The sequence below is a fragment of the Solanum stenotomum genome, chromosome 5, assembly GCF_019186545.1.
Source record: "Solanum stenotomum isolate F172 chromosome 5, ASM1918654v1, whole genome shotgun sequence".
In the NCBI taxonomy this organism is placed as follows: domain Eukaryota; kingdom Viridiplantae; phylum Streptophyta; class Magnoliopsida; order Solanales; family Solanaceae; genus Solanum; species Solanum stenotomum.
In genome coordinates this window covers 54973520-54996937 of record NC_064286.1, presented here as the reverse complement: position 1 = coordinate 54996937, position 23418 = coordinate 54973520, and the positions used below count along the sequence as shown (strand labels likewise).

Genomic DNA, 23418 nt, shown 5'->3' with positions numbered 1-23418 from the left:
TTGTCCGAAGATAACTTTGTTTTCGTAGATGTTGTGATCAAACCAATACCCGCTATGAGTACTGGAACACTAACATGAACAATCCCCAACCAGCTCCACTACTGTCTGCCACTTCATGCGCCGACCAGAGCATCCCAGATTCTAACAGGATCTGTTCACGTGCTGGCAAACTGGAGCTTAGAGATTGATTGTCCTTTTTTCAGATAGAAGGTACTCTTAAGAGACATAGTCACAAGGTTCATGTGGTCAAATGATCAATTTGCAGACATATAATTTATATTCACTAGCTTGATAGGGAGTCATAGAATCCTTGTGAATATTTTAGCACTCCCCCTTAAGTGGTGAATACAAATTATGTGTCAAGCTTGTTACATATATAGCTTGTTCTAGGCTAGGGACTTGGTGAACACGTTTGTGAGCTTGGTACATATAATTTGCTTGCACCAACTTGAGGGGGAGTGTTAGCATCATTGTGAATATTACTACGAATATAGAAGCGGGAGCAGGAGTAGCTTAGGGTCGTCCTGCTTAGGAGGGCATTTTCAGAATTTCAAAGTCTAATCAAGATATTGTACTTATAGCTTTATAACTTGTACATACTTGACATGTTTGCTGAAAGTGTAGGTCCCACCTCAAATTGCCATGCCACATGCTGCATTTGGCAGCTTTTTTGAACTATCAATTCTGTAAAAATGTGGGCCTGCTGAAAACTTTTGTTTCTCTCTCTGCATAGCTTTTGTTCACCTTTGCAACTTGTGCTTTTGTGTGCATCTGTAGTTAAATAGATCTCCAGATAAGGGAGATTGAGGATGCAATCTTTACCTCTAGGATAATGTGTGTGATCCTGATAGTTTTAATCAAACAGTAGTTTTCTCTCTCACCTATCTATTATATCAGCAAAATAGGTAGTGTATTAAGTAATCTGTGATGGAAACTTGTTGACAGTTGCACCCATGGATGTGGCCTACTGTTCAATGAAGTGAGTTGAGAATCATGAGGTCTCACGTTCAAATCCCAAATCTCAGTAGAGACAAAAATACTAGGTGATTTCTTCCCATCTATGGTAGCCTTGCTGAACATAATTACCTGGTACTTGTTGCTAGTGGGAGGTGTAGGTATCCTGTGGAATTAGTTGAAATGCGTGAAAGCTAGCCCCGCACACCACGAAAAAATAAAAGTTTGTTGACAGTTTAGGGAAATGATTAAAGAAAACAAAACAACCAAGACAACATAAATGCATTATTACATGAACTGGACTGTTTGGAATAATTCCTCTTTTGGGTGGCTTAAGATATCAAACCAACACTTCAATTTTTTCCGATATTCTAAAGAAACAAATGCAATCTTTATAATAATTACTCAGCAGTCAGTTTAATAATCAGTTAAACTCTTATTATATTGCTTATTGAGAAGGTCATTTTCTTCAATCAACATTTGTAAATGGTCACAGGAGACCATTTCGCCTCAACGAATTTCAAGGCAATAACTTAAAGTAAAAGAATTTGAACTATATATTGCCCGTGAACCAAATCATAGGTCAATAGTATTTAGTTTATTGTCCGACCGAAACAACAAATATTTCTTAAAGTATGATAAATAATTTCAGTTTCAAAAAAGTATGATAAATATTTTAATGTGTGAAGTTTAAATACCTATTTTGTTTTCTACTAGCGAAGTATTCTTTTGGGTATGGATCTTTCGAAACTCTTAAGAAGAAATTAGTAAAAAACTACTTATTAAGAAATTTAGCAACTAACTAATAGTTAACCTTCCAATTATATTATTTAATACCTTCAAAGTATACATCCACATGTTGTATTAAGGTATACAATAGTGTGATGCAACTATTCTTGTTGTTAACTATATATCACTATAGTATACAATATATGAATTATATATCTCTAAGATGTACAATGTACATAACTACTGCAATGCAACATTTTAAAGAAATGGATTCTATAAATGATTATAAAAGGGTTAATATTTTATGACGGTGGATAATCATGAAAAAATTCCTTAAAACTTTTTAGTAGTCACCGTGTTGGGCATGTGCTTAGCACGGGCTTTACCTTACCTAGTTCTAGAATATATGTAAATATAGTAGGTCACTTAATTTACTCATATTGTAATCGGATAGGGATCTCCTTTTTAGGACCTGTAACCATAGTTATTTATACCCCAATCGTTTGAGGGAATAATCAAGCCGAGTTCCTCTCATTTTCTCTTCCGCTACACAATTTCTTTGTGCAGTTGCAGAAATTCATGCTACTTGTACCTTTGTGTATTACAGGGTCTGGAATTACAAGGAGTCTACCCTTCTGAACAGCTTCGACAACCATGGTTACCCTGATAAAGGAATTTCAAAGATTTGCCTCGTGAATGAGCTTGATGAGAGTTTGCTCCTTGTTGCTTCAAGTAAAAATTTGTTACTACAGATTTTTTTTATGAGTACTGACGGTGCACAATCATTGATGCGTTAATTTTTAACAAAGTTCATTTATAAAAGGCGATGGCAACATACGGATTTGGAAAGAATATACTGCAAGAGGTCAACAGAAACTAGTTTCTGCATTCTCTTCAATTCAAGGTCTCAGACCAGGTTCTCGCCGTGTGAATGCTGTTGTGGATTGGCAACAGCAATCTGGATACCTGGTACATATTGTGTAACACATTTAATACTAAGAATTTAGTCAATGAATGCAAAGCAGTGTGATATTTCCATTTTAGTTTTATATAACTTACTGTTTTCCTAAGTGCATGCACCAAAAGTAATCATCGTTATTTGTGTTAAATCAAATGTCATTTTACTAATATTCCACCTAGGTGGTGTCAAAAACTATTTACACAAGGTGAGAGTGGTTCAAGCCATGACGTCTATTACAAGTGATCTCATTGCATGAGTTTACTTAAGTAGAGATTTCACTCATTTGCTTTTATGTCAATTTGACTTTTTTAAATTCCTCATCAGTTTGCATCAGGTAAGATTTCTTCTATCATGGCTTGGGATCTTGACAAAGAGCAGCTTGTAAATACTTCTCCGATATACTCGGATTGCAGCATCTCAGCATTAGTGAGTTTTTTGACATTGCTCTGAGAGTTAATAGCAAATTTCAGTTGTTCATTTACTAGCAAACTGTTTAGCTTTGTTTAAGTATTTGTTTCTATTATGTGCTCTGAATTTTGTGAAATGAATAAAGTCAATTTTAAACTTCGATCCAATTTTGCAAAAGAACAACAAAATATTGATGAATGAAATGGTCTCTGAAGACCCCCCTCCCCCAACACACACACAAGCACATTGTATTTGTGTGCGTGTATATGTATTCCTGCTATGTCCTTCAAAAGTTGTCAGCAGCACTTACTGTGCCATAGTTTAGACCGGCAAAATATATAAGTAGTAAACTAGTAGTTTTGGGTGGATCTTCAAGTAATAGGTTGCAGTGGACCTTTCCAAAAAGAAAAAAAGAAGAAGAGATGGATGCTGGAAGCAGTGGATTTTGTGCATTACAACAGGAATATAAATTGGTAGGTTTTATAGAGTACAAGATAAGTTGAGCTTGATGGTTTGTTATGTTTGGGAGCAGGAACATGCATTGAAGTGTTGATGGGTCCAAAAGGCAAAAGCACAGCAAAAATTAGAGGAGCTCGTTCTAAAGTGAGATCAAAGGGAAAATGAGTGTTCTATTCTTTTATTAAAAATGCCTTCAAATAGATAAAACAGAATAATAGACCTAGAAATCACTAGGATCTAGGGAAGTAGAAAAATGAGGCTGTTCCTTTCATATTTTGGTGGAAATTTATCTCTTTTATTGTCCTCTTTTTTCATGGGAATAACGGAAGACTTCTAAGGTTTATGCCATGTAAAAATCATGCACAATGTTAGAATCTTGTGTATAGTCTAGAATAATGTAAATACAATATATAACTTGATTTGCTCCATGTAATTATATATATTTATTTTCTTTCCTTTATTAGGGCATGTAACGTAGTTATTTAAACCCAATAGTTTGGGGGAATAATCAAGTTGTGTTCTGCTTTCTCTCTTTTTTTCTCGCATGGTATCAGCGAGGTTGAGACAAGAAGTTGTGCATTTACCAGCAACACATAGGAAGAGAAATTTGCCGCTTTGCATTTTTTGGCTACTTTCAGGTTATTCTTGTTTCTATGTCTATAATGATCAAACCTACTCTACTACAAGGACGAGGACACTGTGAGACCAGACTCCAGCCAGTCTCGCTGCCATCTGACCTCCCATGCGCCAAAGCGAAAATTTTTCTAGTGCAGATAGTCATGTACATTTGCACATGAAAGACCTTCTAGACGGTTCCTAACAAAGGGATCCCTTCTCAAGTGGTTACCTCTTCAAGCTGAGCCTATCGATCTAGATTCCACAACATTCCAAGGACTTCTTCTACTTTCTGGCAGAGGTTTCTCGATTTCGGCAATTGTCTCAGTTTCTAGTCTCAGGGCAGACTTTACTCTATTTTTCGACATTGCTAGCATTGTGGCTATGTCAAAATCATCATATATTTCACATGTCTCTTGGATCACATGTTTTTTGTGTCAGCTATGATTTCAGTAACTTGAACCATGCTCGAAGCGACTGCTTCAGTCCATGTAAGTGTTGTCATAACCTACACACCATGTTATTACCAATCCCTTTCAATTGTTGCCTCTGCTAACGGATCTCATACCATGGCGATTGGAGTTTGACAAGCCCCCCCCCCCCCCCCCCCCCCCCCCCCCCCCCACCCCCCCCCCCCCCCCCCCCCCCCCCCCCCCCCTCTTCACCTTTACTCTGATAATGCTCTTTATATCCTTGGTTATTCTTTTAAAATTATGCCAATCAATTGTTTGTGTTGTTCCATATCAGTCTTTAGTGACTATGTTGTCATACAATATTGTCGTACAGGAAGGATGATTGGTGTAGATCGTGTGTCATACATAAAGAAGCTATTTCCCCAATTTCCAAATGTTCCTTCTTTGAATTGTGAATCATGTCAATTTGCAAAACATCATTGCAGTATGCTATGCCCAAGGGCTAATATACAGGTTGAGTTAGCTTTTGAGCATTCATTATGATGTTTGGGGACCATGTCCTGTTGTTTTTAAAATTGGACATGAGTATATTGTCACTTTTGAAGATGATTTCTCTCGGATGACTTGGATTGATTTTATGAAAAGTCTCTCTGAAGTGTTTACTCACTTTTATGCCTTTTGTGCCGAAGTAAAAACTCAATTCAATGCTTTGGTGCATATTCTAAGGAGTGATAATGCTAAAGAATACATGTCAGAGTTGTTTCAGTCCTACATGAGAGAACACAATATTCTCCATCAGTCATCATTTGTTGATACACCTTCTCAAAATGGAGTTGCTGAAAGGAAGAATAGGCATCTACTTGTGACAACTTGGGATCTTTTGTTCCAAATGATTGTTCCTTAACAATTTTCGGCTGATGTAATCTCTACAACTTTTTTTTTGAGTAATCATATGTCGTCGCCTGTGCTTGTTGGTAATATGTCTTACCATGTTTTTTCCAAACAACTCATTATTTCCTATAGAACCAAAGGTATTTGGAAGTATGTGTTATGTTCGAGATGTTCAGTCATTTGTTACCAAGTTGGACCCTAAGGCGTTAAAGTGTGTTTTCTTGGGTTATTATTGTCTTCGGAAGGAGTATTGATATTATTTTACTGAACTTGGCAAATATCTGGTGTCAAATGATATGGTATTCTTAGAGACTACACCATTCTTCTCTNCCCCCCCCCCCCACCGTTCTACTAGTCATGGAGAGAAAGATGAGTGTTTAGTTTATTAGGTTACTCGTGTTGTGCAATCAGGTGATGTTATTCTTCCATCACCTAGTTACTCTTTTGAGCCCCAGTCCACTACTGCGCTTTCAACACATGTTCCAGCAAGACCGTGATTTGTTCAAGTTTATTCGAGGAAACAAGAAACTTATGTACTCTGTACTAGTTCCTTTGTTATCTAATCCACATGATCCTCTGGAAACCCTTGACCTCCTTATTGCTCTTCGCAAAGGTACACAAAATTGCAAATCCATATATTCCATTGCTAACTTTGTTTCCGATGATTACTTATCTTTTACATCTAGATCTTTGATTGCTTCTCTAGACTCTGTTTTTGTATCCTAAACTATGAAGGAGGCTTTGAATCTAGACTCTGTTTTTGTATCCTAAACTATGAAAGAGGCTTTGAATCACCCTGGATGGGCAAATGTGATGCTTGAAGAAATACATTCATTAGAAGAAAATCACATTTGGTGGATTTACTGCGCAAAATCTTTGATTGCTTCTCTAGACTCTGTTTTTGTATCCAAAACTATGAAGGAGGCTTTGAATCACCCTGGATGGTCAAATGTGATGCTTGAAGAAATACATTCATTAGAAGAATATCACATGGAATTTGGTGGATTTACCGAATAGAAAGAAACCAATGGTATGTAAGTGGGTGTTCACAGTCAAAGTTAATCTAGATGGTTTTGTGGCAAGGCTTAAGGTCAAACTTGTGGTTGAAAGATATGCTCAGACCTATGGGGTGGATTATTCATACACCTTCTCTCCGGTTGCCAAGCTTGCTCATTTCGCTAGCTACTTCTGAGAAATGGTCATTACATTAGTCTGTTATCAAGAATGTGTTCCTTCATGGTGATCTTCAAAAAAGAAGTGTATATGGAGCAATCACCTAATTTTGTTGCTCAGGGTGAGAATACGAAAGTTTTTCATCTGAAGATGGCCTTTTATGGCTTGAAGCAGAGTTCTCGAGCTTGGTTTGGCAAATTCAGTGATATAGTTCATGAGTTTGGGCTGAAAATGAGTAAATGTGATCATTTTGTCTTCTGCTGATTATCTGCAGTTGGCACTATCCTTCTTGTTGTATATGTTATTGACATTGTCATCACAGGAGGTTATTCTGAGGGGATCTCGTCCTTAAGTCTTTCTTGCATGCTAGGTTTTATCCAAAGGACTTAGCCCAGTTGAAATACTTTTAGGGAGTAGAAGTAAATAGAAATAAGAAAGGAATTATTCTGTCTCAAAGAAAGTAAATTATTGACCTACTTGTGGAAACTGAAAAGTTGGCAGCCAAACTGATAGAAACCGAGGGTTTTTACAGGATAAAAGCAACAGAAAATACAAAGAGAGACACAAGTATCTCGTAGAACAGTAGAAAATACAAAGAGAGACAAGTATCTCGTATCTCTTAGAACCACCTTTTCTGCATATAAAAGATATATTACCATGTATCCACTTATTTACTAGATCTCCTAATATATAATAGATAACTTATAACTACTTTATAACTATTTAGGATAAGGATAGATAACTTCTAGTAACCATAAGGAACTGCCAAATAACTCCTAATAACTGTAAGAAACTGCTTATTGCTCCATGGGTGAAACCTCCAGGAATTTGAGAAGATGCAAATCATTTTCTCCTCTTATCTTTCTTCGCTTCTTCCTCCTTGAATAAGTATGGAAGATACGGGCCTTATCAGTACACCCCTCCTGGAAAGACGACTTGTTCTCAAGGCGAAAATCTGGAAACTTTGCAGCTAACATAGATTTTTGGCCATATGGCTGAAGACTTAAAATAGAAGCATCACCAACATTAGAAGAGAGGTCTATGTTCTTATAATCTGCCTTCATAAGGTTCAACATAGCATCTCTAGTCAACATTTGTTCAAGAACAAGGTTTGATTGGAAAGATGTTGTTGTGAGTGTTTTTGAGGAACGCCTTGCAGTTTATAAGTTTTCTCATTCAATTGGAAGATTAGGAACATCTCGTTCCAATTGGCTTGTATTGTGTTCAGGGATGCTAGGTATTGTATACCCAACACCATTTCTGCGCCACCAAAGGAAAAAGGGAAGAAATCGTGCTTTATGACTAAGTTAGAAACCTCTATTGAGAGGTCATGACAAACTTTGTTGCATTTGATAATATCACCATTGCCTATCTGGACACCAAAAGTAGGGATATATTGGACTGCCAACCCAAGTTTCGTGACAATTTCTTCTGCTACAAAATTATGCGTCAAACCACTATCTACCAACATCAACACTTTATGCCCGCAAAGAGTGCCTTGAAGTTTCAAAGTTGAAGCAGATTCTTTGCCCAAAATTGCATGAAAAGAGATCTCCCCCAAATCAATAGGGGGTATGTCTTCATTCTGATTACCGTCAACACCTTGCACATGGTTTTCCTCTTGCATTAACTCCAATTGTACAAAAGTCCCAGGTTTGCAGCGATGACCAGGGGTAAACTTGTCTCCACAACAGTAGCATAGGCCTTTTTCTCGCCGAATTTGTTGTTCAGAATTCAGTGGGCGAGTGTTTGGAAGTGATGACTGTTGAAAAGGGCGTGTAACTGGTTGGCGGAATGATTGAAAATTAAAGGATTCTCGAGCTGTTGTAGAGGAAGTCCCAATTGATGAAGGTCTTAATACAGAAGGCCAAGCAGGCACCTTACTGGACTGATTTAGTCCTTGTTTTCCTTCATATTCTAAGGCCAAACTCATCGCCTTATACACAGATCGAGGCTTGTGAATCCTAACATCCACACGAAGGTCTTCTTTGAGTCCGCAAAGGAAAACTCCAAGCAAACAATGTTTTGGCCAAGTTTGCACACGGCTACTCGTTTTGCAAATTCCTCCCTATACTCGAAGTCTGTTAGATACTACACAAATGTTCATCTGGATTTTGAAACTCAGCGGGTCCATAATTTTCCTGCATAACTTTCACGAACTCGTCCTAGTAATAAATTGTTCTTCCACTGTTGATCCAAGCAAAAAGATCCAATGCATCTCCTTCCAAATACATTGAAGCCACATCAACCTTGCAATCATTAGGTGTTTGATCATTTTGAAAATACTTGTCTGCTTTCAAAATCCAACCACGAGGATCTCCTCCCTCATACTTACGAAATTCCATCTTTGTGTGCGAATGTCGATAAGTTTCTTGATGCCTCCAAGTGCTATCAACCTCACCCTCTTCCACTAAAACTTTAGATTTTCCATGTTGATTTTGCATGTTTTGTGCTTTTAATGCAGCCACATCAGCAGCCAAAGCATCAATGGCTCTCAATTTCGCTGCTATAGTGGTTAATTGTTGGCCAATCTGATCAGGAGTCGACATGATAGGTTCGATGTGGGAAGCATTGGTTCGTGTGTTAACCATGACAAATCTTACTACTCTGATACCAATGATAGAAACCGAGGGTTTTTACTGGATAAAAGCAATAGAAAATACAAAGAGAGACACAAGTATCTCGTATCTCGTAGAACAGTAGAAAATACAAAGAGAGACAAGTATCTTGTATCTCTTAGAACAACCTTTGCTGCATATAAAAGATATATTACCATGTATCCACTTATTTACTAGATCTCCTAATATATAATAGATAACTTATAACTACTTTATAACTATTTAGGATAAGGTTAGATAACTTCTAGTAGCCATAAGGAACTGCCAAATAACCGTAAGAAACTGCTTATTGCTCCATGGGTGAAACCTCCAGGAATTTGAGAAGATGCAAATCATTTTCTCCTCTTATCTTTCTTCGCTTCTTCCTCCTTGAATAAGTGTGGAAGATACATGCCTTATCACAAACCTTATAGTATTCCAATGGTTGGGTGGAGTTAGTAGAGAATCGTATCTTTTTGTGAATTCTCTACCTTTTGGTATATACCTTGTATACAACCAGTTTGACCCTATTTATGAATGAAAATACTTTACTCAATAAAAATAAACCGTTGTATTTTTTAGGGATGCATTACTCGTATCCTGTTTTATGGTTAATCGTATGCCTTCCTCAGTCATCTTGAATTGAGTCTACACTCTGTTATGTTCCTCAATCACCTTTGTTCTCTCCTTCACTCGTGTCTTTGGTAGCATGTGTTTGTTCCTTAACTTCGCTCTAGGAAAAGACCAAAGTGTTCCTAATGCTTTAAATGTGTATTTCTTAGTTATTTGAGGGTACAAAAGGGATCTTGGGTGCTACTCACCCAATCTCCAGTGATACTTCATAATGCCAATGTGACTTGTTTTGAAACTCAACTCTACTTTGCACCCTCTTCTTTTGAGCATCCCTCCATTCATTAGGTGCCATTTTCATCTTTTGGGTAATCCACCATTGCCTATCCTTCCGCTCACCTTCTACGACACCATTACATGCAGTTCCACCTTCACTGCTCACCTATCATCATCGTCTATGCTATTCATCCCGTCCAAAATTTCAGGCCTGACACAATATTTTTCCTGCTGCAGAGTTGTCTCCACAAAGTTTTCCAATTGTCACTTGGAAAGGTATTTATTCTACTCTTAACCCTAATCCTACCATACTTGTTTGTGATATCATCGGCTGTCACCAACTCATTATGCCTTCGTATTGTTAATTATCATTTGTTTTTATTCCTAAGATTACGTGGGGAGATATTTCTCATCCAGACTAAAGACAAACTATAATTGAAGAGATGTCTGCTTTACACTCTATTGGTACTTGGGAGCTTGTTCATCTACCTTCAAAAAACTAGTAAAGTCTGGTGTTAGTTGTTGGTATATACAATAAAGGTTCTGGTGTATAGTGTATAGTATCAGGTAAAGGCACAATTAGTTTACAAGGGTCTTACACAGACTTTCGGACTCGACTATGGTGGTTACTTTTCTTCTATGCTAAGATTTCTTCAGTCCATCTCATTTTAGATGTGGCTGTTCATTGTTGGATTTACGAGTTGGATATTAGAAATGTCTTTCTTTATTGAAATATCCCAAATGACATATAAATAGAGCAACCATCAAGTTTTGTTGCTTCCCATTAGTAACTTGTGTGCAAGTTAAGATGATCATTTTATGACTGAAGCAGTATCCTTGAGCATGGTTTGGAAAATTCAAGAATTTGGCATGATGCACGATGAAGTTGATCGTTTTGTGTTTTATAGTCACTCTACTCTAAGTGTATGCATTTATTTGGTGACTTATGTTAATGATATAGTCATCATGGGTAATGACGAAGAGAGAATTATCAAATTGAAGCATCGCCTTTTTCAGCACTTTCTGATAGGTCAATTGGGCACTTCTTGGGCATCGAAGTTGCTCAATTCCAATTTGGATTGCCATTTCACAAAGAGTATAATCTTGATATTCTTGAGAAGACGGAGATGACAGTCTATAGCTCTATTGATACTCCGATGAATCCAAATGTTAAGCTTCTACCAGGTCAGGTGCCACTTAGTGATCCTAGATAATATAGGAGATAGTTAGGCAAGTTGAATTATCTCACTGTGGTTCATTCTGGCATTGCATTCCGGTTGGTGTTGTAAGGCAACTTTTGCATTCTCCTCGTGACAGTCATTGGAATGCAATTATTCGTAGCCTTCAATACATCAAATTTGCTCTTGAGAAATGTCTACTTCACGAAAATCGAGGACATGAGCAATTGTTCGAGATACACGGGGGATTGTGCAAGGTCATCCTATGACAAACAATCTACCTTGGGATATTGTGTACTAGTTGGGGGAAATTTGGTCTTGGAAAAGTATGAAACAAAATGTAATTGCAAGATTGAGTGCAAAAGTAGAATATCAGGCTGACAGTAACTACATGTGACTCATATGTGTCAAGGAACTACTGAGAATATTAAATATTGGATCTTTTCCAACCACCTATCTAAGATTAGCTTTGGGAGCAAAGCAGATACAACAACATACCCAATATAGTCCCATACGGTCTGGGAAGGGTGGGGTCTATGCAGACCTTACCCTTGCATTTGTGAGGTAGAGATGTTGTCTTCGATAGACACTCAGTGCAAGAAAATCATTTTTCAGAATAAGTTTGAAAGAAATGAAAGAGTCAAAAGTTATGATGAAAATATGGCAGGAGTTATGGAAAGAAGTGAAAAGAAATTGACAAGATTGCCTTCTGGGTCGAGCTCGTCGCATCGGTCTTGCCTAGTGCGGGTTACCTCTCCTATGTGGTTTGCGAGCTATTCCATAGGAGCGGGGGTTTTACCCGTACCCAAAGGGTAGTGGCTGCGGGTTTTCCTTGTCATAAAAAAAAAGAAAAAAAGAAATTGACAAGATGTAAAAGCTAATATCTTTCTCTCTCTTTTTTTAATTATAAAATATTAAAAGTCAATATCGTTCTCTTGATGGCAAAGTGATCCTGGTGAACAGTGTGCTGATCGATCCCGGTTTACATAATATCTTTATTCCCTTTACCTGGTAAAGTGGAAAGGAGACCTGAACGAAATTTTATTGGCAAGGAAATAAGGAGGCCATATGTTTTCATTTGGTTGACGGAAGGCTCTCACATCCAGCTAGAGTGAGTGGTCTTGGCATCAAGAATATTAGATTTCACAACAAAAGTCATTATGGAAGTGGCTATGAAGATATAGTTGCAAAAGAACAAGCTTTGTTGAGGCACGTGATTAGCCTTAAATATGGACAAGAGAATCAGTGGTGTACCAAATAATGAAATCTCCTTTTGGAATGATTTTGAGAACTATCGGGTCACAGGGGCCTAACTTCTTTGACAACATTGGTTTCATCATTGGCAATGGCAGAATAGTGTCATTTTGGGGTGATATTGGACTTGGGCATGGTCCTCTAATAGATCTGTTTCCTGACTTGTATAATTTGGTGTCTTTTCCTGAAGCTAATACTGAAGAAAAGGGGACAACAAGGATGGAATTTTAATTTCTGGAGACTACTAAACGAATGAGAAATAGATAGAGCTACTGAGCTTTTTGAACAGCTGTGACTGATTCAGGGTACATCATCTACATAAGATTCATTCATATGGAAAGGAAATAGCAGCAAGATTTTCATGGTAAAGTCAGTTTATTCTTTATTCTCAGCCTCTCAGGTAATGGGCATCAGGGGAATAATGGTTTTAGACGCAGATTTAGGAAGTAAGATTCCTTTTTCAGTGACTTATTTTTATGGTTGGTGGCAAGGCAGGCTTGCCCAACTCAAGAAAACTTGAAGATAAGAGTAATCCAAATGAGTTCCAGATGTTACTTATGCTATGCAGATTTAGAGAACAGTGACCTGTTCTTGCACTGTTACTGTTCAGCTGTGGCAACTATTTCTTAGTATGAATGGACTCAGATGGATTATACATGAGTCTTCAAGTGATCTTTTCAAGTGCTGGAATAATGAGGGAGTCAGTGTTTGACAAGAAATGGTAGAACATGATCCGAACTCGTGTGTGGTGGATTTCTTGGAAGGAAAGGAATGCAAGGTGTTTTGAAGATGGATGCAACTCAATTCAGAGGTTAAAGGTGAACTAAATATAGTTATTTCACTTAGGCTCCTTGTAAGATGAGTAAGAGCAGTTTTTTGTCTATTAGCATCTGTAAATATGGCTACCACTATAGCCTTTCTGCTGCCAATTTATACAACATTGAAGATGTATTGAAGACAAATGCAGCTCAATCTGGAAGTTCAATATTAGTTTACTACTTTTATTTCATTTTTGGTTTAAGGAGGAATTCTTAGATGATTCGGATTTTCTATTGGATATTATAGAATCCTTGTAAAAAGAACAAGGACATATTTTTTTGCGTTTTTATACTGTAAATATGGCTCCAGCACAGCCTCTGTGATGATTAGGGGTGGGCATAAAAACTTAAAAATCAGACTGAACCAAATAACTTTGGTTTTGGTTCTTCAGGTCGCTCTCGGTTTTTTTTTTCCAAAACCTCAGTATTCGATTTTAGGGTCACCAAAATATTTATTACATGAATTCTTTGGTCCGGTCATGTTTGCTGCAAATCCACATTTTAAAGATCAAAACCCTTACACATAGCTAGTTGCAGTCCACGAAGCAAGTGTGGGACTGAAATTTTCTGAAGTGTATTTTCGAAAAGAGGCATATGGTTAATTGCTTTATGCATAAAAGTGTACCCAAATATTTTTTGTTCCTATCAAACCTTGAACCAGATATTTGAATGCAACAAACTCCAAGGGTTCATATTCGCTTAGATTTGCTGAATTGGAAGCACTTTTCAGTTGATACTGGTTTGATGTATTTTCAGTTTTTGTCATCCTTCAGTTAATCACTATTAAAAAAAATTCTCATTACAGATAATGGTTTTTTTTTTAAGGAAAAACAGAAAAAAAAGTCCATTTTGAATCAGAAATAGACCATTTTACCAGCAGAAAAAGAACCCATTTTATCAGGCTCATACCGAAGAACCAAATTAATTTCGGTTTGGTCGGATAAGATTAGAAATAAGGATATCTGGGGTAAGGTGGGAGTGGCCTCTGTGGTGGATAAGATGAGGGAAGCGAGATTAAGATGGTTTGGACATGTGAAGAGGATATGCATAGATGCACCGGTGAGGAGGTGCGAGAGGTTGATTATAGAAGGTACGAGGAGAGGGAGAGGTAGGCCGAAGAAGTATTGGGGAGAGGTGATAAGACAGGATATGACGCAACTTCAGATTACCGAGGACATGACCTTAGATAGGAGGGTGTGGAGGGCACATATTAGGATAGAAGGTTAGTAGGTAGTGTAGTGGGGTCTTGCTTAGGGTGGCTGGTGTTTGCGATGGTACTAGTTGTATTCTGGTAGTTCTTGTTTTTTTATTTTATTTTCATTATTTATTATTGTTTTTAATAATATAGTCTAGTATGTTGATTATGGTGTCTCGATTATCACATGATTTTATTGTTGTTCTGCTCCTCTCTAGTAGACTTTTGCACTGTTTCCCTGTTATTTACTATATTCTCTTCATTGTCTCCTTCTTTATACCGGAGTTGTTGCACTTGAGCCGAGGGTCTTTCAGAAACAATCTCTCTACCTGCACGAGATAGTGGTAAGGTCTACGTACATTCTACCCTCCCTAGACCCTCACTTGTAGGATTTCTCTGGGTATTTTGTTGTTGGTTGGTATTCAGTATGCACCAGTGAAGAACCCGAAAACCAATGAATCGAACTGAAGTTTTGAAGAACCGAATGCCTACCCCTACTGTTGATGATATCAAATTTGTTACCTTCATCAGAAAGAAAAACACTCATCTAAGGAGTGCATGCTCACCTACCTGAACCTATTTAAAACCACCAGCTTACATTGTCAAGATATATTTGTAAGGCCTTGCATTGGGTGGAGAAGGAGGAGATAGATACTTCTTTTTTTATTAAACTAAGGCTGGACTGTCTTTTTTGGCTGTACTTATTCTTGGATCCTTTTGTTCGTCATTATGTTATCCCATTTTTTCTGCTATCCTCGGATTCTACACCAAAACATTAGAGTTTTGTTGACATTTGAAACAATTTTATCACACGTATATGTTTTGAAACAACCTCTCTATCTCCACGAGGTATGGGGTAAGTGTGTGTACTCTCTATCCTCCCAGACCCTACTTGTGGGAATACACAGGGTATGTTGTTGTTGTATATGCTGTGCTTTTTGCTGAATGCTCTAACCATGCCACTTATCTTTGTGATGGTGTCTAAACTTTTTTGTGCCTTGTGCAGTCTGCTTCTGAAGTTCACGTGGGTCAATTTGGTGCAGGATTCGTGGATGGATCTGTCAAATTATTTGATATTCGAATGCCAGAAATGTAAGATGTAATGCTTGTAATTCACGAGCATAAATGTGTGTGCATACTTGCATACACACTTGTATGCGCATTTCAAGTACAATTGGGCAATTGGTGGTGTGAAATTGCATAATGTAACTTAGACCACAAGTCTTTGGTTTTCTTTTTGAGTGGGGTTGGGGTGGGAATCATGTCTCCTGGAGTCACTGATTTATAGATTTCAGGATGATGATGCTTACCTTCGCATTATGAAGTGTGTGGGTAATTTCAGACCTCAAAGATGGGTATCCGTCCTGCATGGTTAGTCTCATACATTAGGCATTACGTACACATGCATACATTTTTTGGTGCATAAAATACATCCATCTTTCAGTGGTTTTTTGACTGTTTAATATGTGTTTGTTTAGGCCTGTTTGTTCAACACGACCTCATCCCAAAGTTGAAAGAGTTGTTGGGGTTTGCTTTCAACCTGGACTTCAACCAGCAAAGGTGACTACTATTGCCCTGTTTATATCTGGCCTGTCAAGTGTCAACTTGTCAGTTACTGGTTTCTCAGAAGACCATATTTTGAAAAGAAAAAAAAAAGAGTATATACTCACTGTCACTCTCTTTTATATTAGTAGTTCCAATAATTATTTCTACTAACAATTTTTTTGCAGATAAAATGTTCTCCAATATTGTCAAAGCAAAATGAGAATTCATGAACTGTTTCACTTGTTTCTTCTCAGGTTGTCAGTGCATCTCAGGCTGGTGATATTCAGTTCCTCGATATGAGAAATCTCAAGGAGGCTTACTTGACCATTGATGCTCACAGGGGATCACTTACATCTCTGGCGGTACATCGTCATGCACCCCTTATAGCAAGTGGTTCATCAAAGCAACTTATCAAAGTGTTCAACCTGGAGGGTCAGCAGTTAGGCACCATTAGATATTTGTCCACCTTCATGGCTCAGAAGATAGGATCTGTAAGATGTCTTACCTTCCATCCCTATCAAGTGCTGCTTGCTGCTGGTGCAACAGATGCTTGTGTTTCTATCTATGCTGATGAAATTTCCCCACCAACATAACAACTTCATAGCTTCGTCACAAATTCTCAGATTGAGAAACAAGATTTTTGGGACTTGGGTGTGTTCCTTTGAGATGGTCAGTGGCGGATGGATTGTTGACATCTCTTCTGGTCCCAGTCTACATCTCTTAATACAGTGATCGGCTCACTGAGGCTGCTGTTGACATCTTCTGATTAGTTGCTGTCAACCTCTCTGAAGAGCTGATCGGGTTCACGGAGGTTGCATGTTACTTATTTATTGAGCTGCATCAGCACAGAGTGGTGGAAAGTCGAGAAAAACAACATATTAAACGAAAGCTTTGGAGAAAAATTCCATACAAAGGTAAAAAGAAGATGTAAATATCTTCATTCTTTGTTTTTCTATTTTGTAAATATCATTTATTCAATCTTCTCTCTGCTTAAGCTTACTTCTTTTTTTAACTTTCTCACCCATTTAAGTCAATTTGTACATATCAATTAGTAGCCTCCTACATATTTATACATTGATTATAGCAAATAGAATAGTCCCTGCGGTGTGCATGAACGCTTTCTTTACTTTCTGTGGTGTCCTCACCTGTTAATAATTTTTATGTTGTAAACAGTCCTTAATGGGGATGATAGTTGGACAATTTTTTAAGCTTTGGATCAACTATTTCTGGTGGGAGGTAGCAGGTACCTGGTGTGTGCCAAGCTGGTCCCGACAACACGATCATTAAAAAGAAACTATTTCTGGTCACTTTCATGTCAACAACAATATTCTACAGCAATTGATTTCCACGAGTCCGGAGCCAAAAGGGCAAAAAACAATTGTCAAAAATTTTATAAGGGCACATCAATTTTTTTTTTAAACCAAAAGGGTAAAATCGCTTCTGACGGAGTGATTTTTTTCGGACAAAGTTGACGCCATTAAAAAACATAAAAATCGCTGCCCCAGCAGCAATTTCGTCCAATTTTTTTTCTTTTTTCTTTAAAATTGCTACTATGGCAGCGATGTGAATTTTTTATTTTAAAAAATTGGAATAGCTGCTATACCAGCTATTTTCTTAAAAAGTTAATTTTTTTATTATTAATAATCGCTGCCCCTGTAGCGATTTCTTTAAAAAAAAAAGAAACTTTTACTGATTTTTTTTTAAAACACTGTTTTCCTCAAAGCAGCAATATATTTAAAGTGCAAATTATTTTTTTTAATGAAATTGCTGCCTTGCCAGCGATTTTTTCTTTAAAAAAATTTAACTTTTTAAAGAAAATCGCTGCTATAGCAGCGATTTCAATTTAAAAAAGATTTTTTTTTTTAGAGAAAAACGCTGCAGGGGCAGCGATGTTAGAATTTTTTTTTTTTGACAAAATCGCTGTTGGGGGAGCAATTTTTATGTTTTCTAACAGTAACGGTGTGAATTTTGTCAAAATGAAATCGCTCCGTCAAGAGCGATTTTGCCCTTTTGGTTAAAAAAATATTGATGTACCCTTTTGAAATTTTTGACAATTTTTTTTTGCCTTTTTGGCTCCGGACTCTTTTATCCATACCAAAGTGTGATGATGCAATGAGTTTGAATAGGTTTAGGGACGTGGCACAAAGATCAAAATACCTATATTGCAGTGGAAAACTACTACTCAGAAGAATTTGATTTATCCTCTCTTCTTACATTATCTTCGTACTTCAAAAAAAAAATATTCTTATTGTTATACATTAAAAAGGATGTAATTTATCATATCGAGTTAATTAACTATTCACTTCTACCTGTTACTATACTGAACCAAATGATTCTTTCATGGTTATATAAGTGATCCACGCACTTAACAACAACGGAATTACTTTCTGTGTCACGTTAGAATGTGGTGTTTCATAGACACATTTCTAATGGTGTTGGTCCTGTTGGAGTGTTCAATAGATATTGACCCAAGTTAAAGTATCAAAATGAAAATTAAAAAGGGTAACTTATAGAAATTTTATTAGTTTAGGAGCTAATTACTTAGATTTTTTCTCTAGTTTGTAATGTTACGAAGCTTACCGGATTTGGTCTTTGGATACATGTATTTGGCATGTTCAGGTCCAAAGATATGTTTAGATACATGTATATCGGATACATGAGGTCAAAATTAAGTGTAATTTATTTTAGATACATTGTATTCAAGTGGATTCTCTCATGTCCAACTCTCTCCTATCTCGTTTGCCTCTTTCCCTATATCAAGTATCTCAGAAATATGTATCTAATGTGTTTCACATGTATCAGTGAATTCATTTGTTTCCCTCCTATCTCGCTCGTCTCTCTCCATTATATATCTAGGTGCATCTAACTTGAAATATGGTATGAAATTATGAATTAGTGAAATAATATGTAATTATTTCAAACTAAAGGAAGAAAATAGTAAATATTGTAGGTTTGTCGTTTTTTCAAATTAAAACCAACTTTTAAGGGTTGTCCAGTTGCTAATGAATCACTTACCAAGTTGAGTGATATTATATAGGGGAAAAAACGTACATAGTTTTTGTGTAGTAAAAGTAAATATGCATCGTTTTATCACAGAGCTTCTTTGTCTAAAGAGGGAACATAACTATATATTATATCACATGTGAATTTGATTCTTTTCTTCTAAGATTTCGAATCTGCACTATGTTATCTAATATCAAAACATATTCTAAAGGTTTTGGATTCAAGCGGCACAGGTACATATCTAGGTTTCATGAATTGTTTACTGTGTATCAGTCTTACCTATGGCTAAATTGGGAAAAAATAATTGATCAGTATTTTGTCTCAGTTCTAGATTTGCATGATTTTTAAGTGTTTTAGATCAAGGATGATAGAAGTTCATTAGTATATTATATTATACTAAGACTTAAAAAGAAGTATTCCTAGTAGATTTGGTGACTAAAACTTAGTGCCACTACGACGATATATACAAAGATATATCAAGAAAGGTGTCTTCCAATATGCACAATAATGTTTTTTTTTATTTGACTTCTTACTCAATGTTTGCTATCCGTATTAAAGCATGACTAAATCTGAATACATGTCAGGAAAATACTTCCTAACAAATGCGACATATTCAAGAGGATTCAAGTTCGAAACTTTGAATTAAGAATGAAAGAGTTGTTAGGACCGAAATAAGCAGGTGTAACGCGGAAGCTAGCAAAGCAAACCTCGAAAGACCATGAGTAAGAAGAATAACGAGAAATATACAAAGACACAAAGATTTAACGTGGTTCGGTCAATTGACCTACGTCCACAAAGGAGATGAGCAATCCACTATATAAACATGAGAGTACAAAATATAGAGAGAAACAACCTCAACCAATTCACTCGGAATACATGGGAGGTTCACACAAGTGATAACGTATCAAGCTTGTGACCCACAAATTCTCCCCCTAACCAAAACTCTCAAAGCCCTTAAAACTACACTGTGAATACTGATTAAGTTAGAAGGAACAAACATTTATTTATAGAGTCCTAAACCTTTTCCTACAAAAAAAAGGACTAGCCAATCCAAAACCTTTTCCTAAAAGGAAAACCTATTTATGGTAAGAAATTCACGGCAAATAAAACCCAACAAGAGTATTTCTCACTCCGCAACAATCCTCGTTGGTCACAATGATATATTCTTGATTGTAGGCTAAGAATTAATATACATAACAAAAATAACGATAAAGAATTCACATAATGGCAGAAAACAAGAAAGGTGTCTTCCACTATATATATGAAACAACTATATTCTACTTGTTAAATTTGTAGCCCAAAAAATACATTAAAAAATACAGAGTAATAAGATGAAGCATTTTCAACACATCCGCCGAATAATTGAACTATTACGTAATTAATTTCTGTCTTAATCAATTTTGTCATAAGAATTCTTTTTTATACTCTCTTTGTCCAATAATATTATCTACTAGTATTGACTTTACACACTTCTTAAGAATCTATAAATAGAAGAGTAATTTTACTATATTATTCTTTAAATATAATTAATACGATTTCTTGAAAAATGTAATAGAAAAATAATTATAATTAATAATAAGAGTAAACTAGGAACTAAGTGTAGAATTATCCATTGATTTCACAAAGTGCATAAGTATTGTTACACATCTCAAAATAATATAGTGGACAACTATTATTGGACGGAAGGAGTAATTTAACAAGGGAAATGCGTCTGATATATATACCCCTCAAATTTGCCAATTAGAACTTATATGCCCATTGTTATGAAAGTGGCTGATATATATCTTTACCGTTATACAAACGGCTTACATATACCCCTACCGTTACAAATTAATCTCACATATACCCTTCATTTACGGAAGTGAAAAAATTAGTTTTAAATTATAATTTTTACTTTTAATTTTAAAAAGATTCATGTAGGAGTATATATGATCCTTCTAGCAAAGTTCAAGTTATATTTTAATCTTTTTCATACATAAATTTTATTTTGACTTCTTTGAATATAATTATTTGAGTTTCTTATCCTTATTTTATCTTTTTCCTTCATTCTTTAGTGTAAAGAAAAAAACTTATTTTCTTGGCTATATTATAATTTAAACTATATTTTCCAGCTATATTGTAATTTAGTTTTTGTATTTGAAAAAAAATCAGATCATCTATGATAATTTTACAAGAAAATTAGAGAAACATAAATAAGTTTGACCATAAAAATAATAAATTTAAATTAGTTATTAAAACAAAAAAAGTAAAAAAAAAAAAAAAGCATGTGAGGAGGATTAAATATACCCATATGGATTATATTTTTTTAAGAAAAAATAATTAAAAAATTAAATTAAAATTATTTATTTCACTTCCATTAGAGGAAAAGAATATATGTGTGGCATTTGTATAACAATAGGCGTATATATAAGTCACTTTCATAACGAGAAATATCAGCTCTAAATGATAAAATTGAGAGGCATACCAGACCTTTTTCATATAACTATATTATGAAAAGTAATTAATTACTCTTTTTCATATGAAAGAAAGTTGGATCGATAGAGATGGATGCAATGTTATGTTATTGGGTCCATATGAATTTAATGCTTTCAATGAAATGCCGTAAATTTAAGTGTAAAGATCTATTAAATTGTGATAAATAATACTCCCTCATTTTTATTTATATGTTACTATTTTTTACTTTATGTGTATTAAGAAAAAGAAATTAAGTAAGTTTATTATTCTACCATTATCTAATTTTTCTTTTAAGTTAATTTTTGAATTAATAAATATGAATTAATTTAATTTGATTAATTAATTTGATCAATGGACATGAATTATTCACTTAGTTTTTCTTTGTTGATCAAATGTATATTTTCAAGGCTAATAACTCACAAAGATAAAATAGGAAGAATATTGTAATTTGTGCATTAATTTTATGAAATAACAAGTATTATAAAACAACTATTTATAGTAAGGATGACATATAAAAAGGAAGTTGAGTATGTTTTTAATGATGTAAAACAAAATATGATTGCCCTAAAGGTGTGTGCCCATATTTTTTATTCAAAAAATTTCGAGAAATAATCAAACAAAATATTTAATAAATAATTTATTCAATAAGTATAAATAACACATCTCAAATTCAATAAATTGTGATCAAATTCTAAAATAGAATTCATATATGGAAGTTTAAATTTTAAATCTATCTCGGGTAGCAATTAATAACATATCTCAAATTCAAATAAATTGTGATCAAATTCTAAAATAGAATTCATGTATAGAAGTTTAAATTTTTTATTTGTCTCTAGCCCGGTACTAATTAATAACATATCTCAAATTCAGTAAATTGTGATCAAACTCTAAAATAAAATTTATATCTAGAAGTTTAAATTTTAGATCCCTTTCTAATTGGGTACTAGTTAATACTCTTTTCATTCAATAATAGTTGTCCACTATACTATTTTAGGATGTCCATCAATATTTGTCCACTTTATAAAATTAATGGATAATTTTTCATTTAGTTTCTAATTTACTATTATCATTAATTATAGTCATTACTATATTACATTTTTCAAGATATTGTATTTATTATATTCAAAAATGTGATACAGTAAAATTACCTTTCTATATATAGTTTCTTTAAAAATCTACAAAGTCAATAATGAACAAGTATGATCATTACATTTTTCAAGATATTGTATTGATTATATTCAAAATGTGATAGAGTAAAATTACCTTTCTATTTATAGTTTGTTTAAAAATCTGCAAAGTCAATAATGAACGAGTATGATCAGTAAAATTACCTTTCTATATACTGTTTCTTTAAAAATATGCAAAGTCAATAATGAACAAGTATGATCGTTACATTTTTCAAGATATTGTATTGATTATATTCAAAATGTGATAGAGTAAAATTGTCTTTCTATTTATAGTTTGTTTAAAAATCTGCAAAGTCAATAATGAACGAGTATAATCGGAAAGAGGGAGTACCACAGATTGACAACCTAATGTCATTATGGAAGAGTAAATGTTAAGTCCTATCGGTGTGTGGTCCTATATGATATAAATAAATATAATTTATATTGACAACTCAATTTCTTGCATTATAATTTTTAGGTAGAGGCTCCCACTTGCAACTAATCTTCCTTTACACCTAATACCAAACAAATAGGTTTTGACATAACTCCACAATAATTTTCTTCTTTTGTTATAAATATGATGCTAAGTGGTAGCACAATTACATACGAAATATTATCAAAAACAAATAAATTAAAGTACTTCCTTTGCTTGACTTGAAAGTTTTCAAAGTTATCAATATATAATAGAGCTAGTCTTTAAAATTGTGGCATCATGAGAAGGTGAGTTTTGAGCAAGATGGAGAAGCAGGGTACGTGCTT

At 35.1% G+C, this 23418-nt stretch overlaps 1 protein-coding gene across 3 annotated transcripts in view; it reads left to right on the top strand.

Moving 5' to 3' along the window:
* LOC125864427 (regulatory-associated protein of TOR 1-like) overlaps window positions 1-16718 on the top strand; it is a 44643-nt gene extending 27925 nt beyond the window's left edge. Inside the window, exons 18-23 of one of the 3 annotated variants that reach the window (XM_049544425.1) lie at window positions 2291-2415; window positions 2507-2652; window positions 2969-3070; window positions 15498-15583; window positions 15970-16051; window positions 16291-16718. In XM_049544425.1, coding sequence (XP_049400382.1) covers window positions 2291-2415; window positions 2507-2652; window positions 2969-3070; window positions 15498-15583; window positions 15970-16051; window positions 16291-16629 — 880 coding nt within the window. In that variant the 3' untranslated portion in view covers window positions 16630-16718. Of the gene's footprint in view, window positions 1-2290; window positions 2416-2506; window positions 2653-2968; window positions 3071-3584; window positions 3621-4065; window positions 4090-15497; window positions 15584-15969; window positions 16052-16290 lie in introns of those variants that run through there. The other 2 variants (XM_049544427.1, XM_049544426.1) reach the window with 2 other exon arrangements.
* Window positions 16719-23418: the final 6700 nt, after the last annotated feature.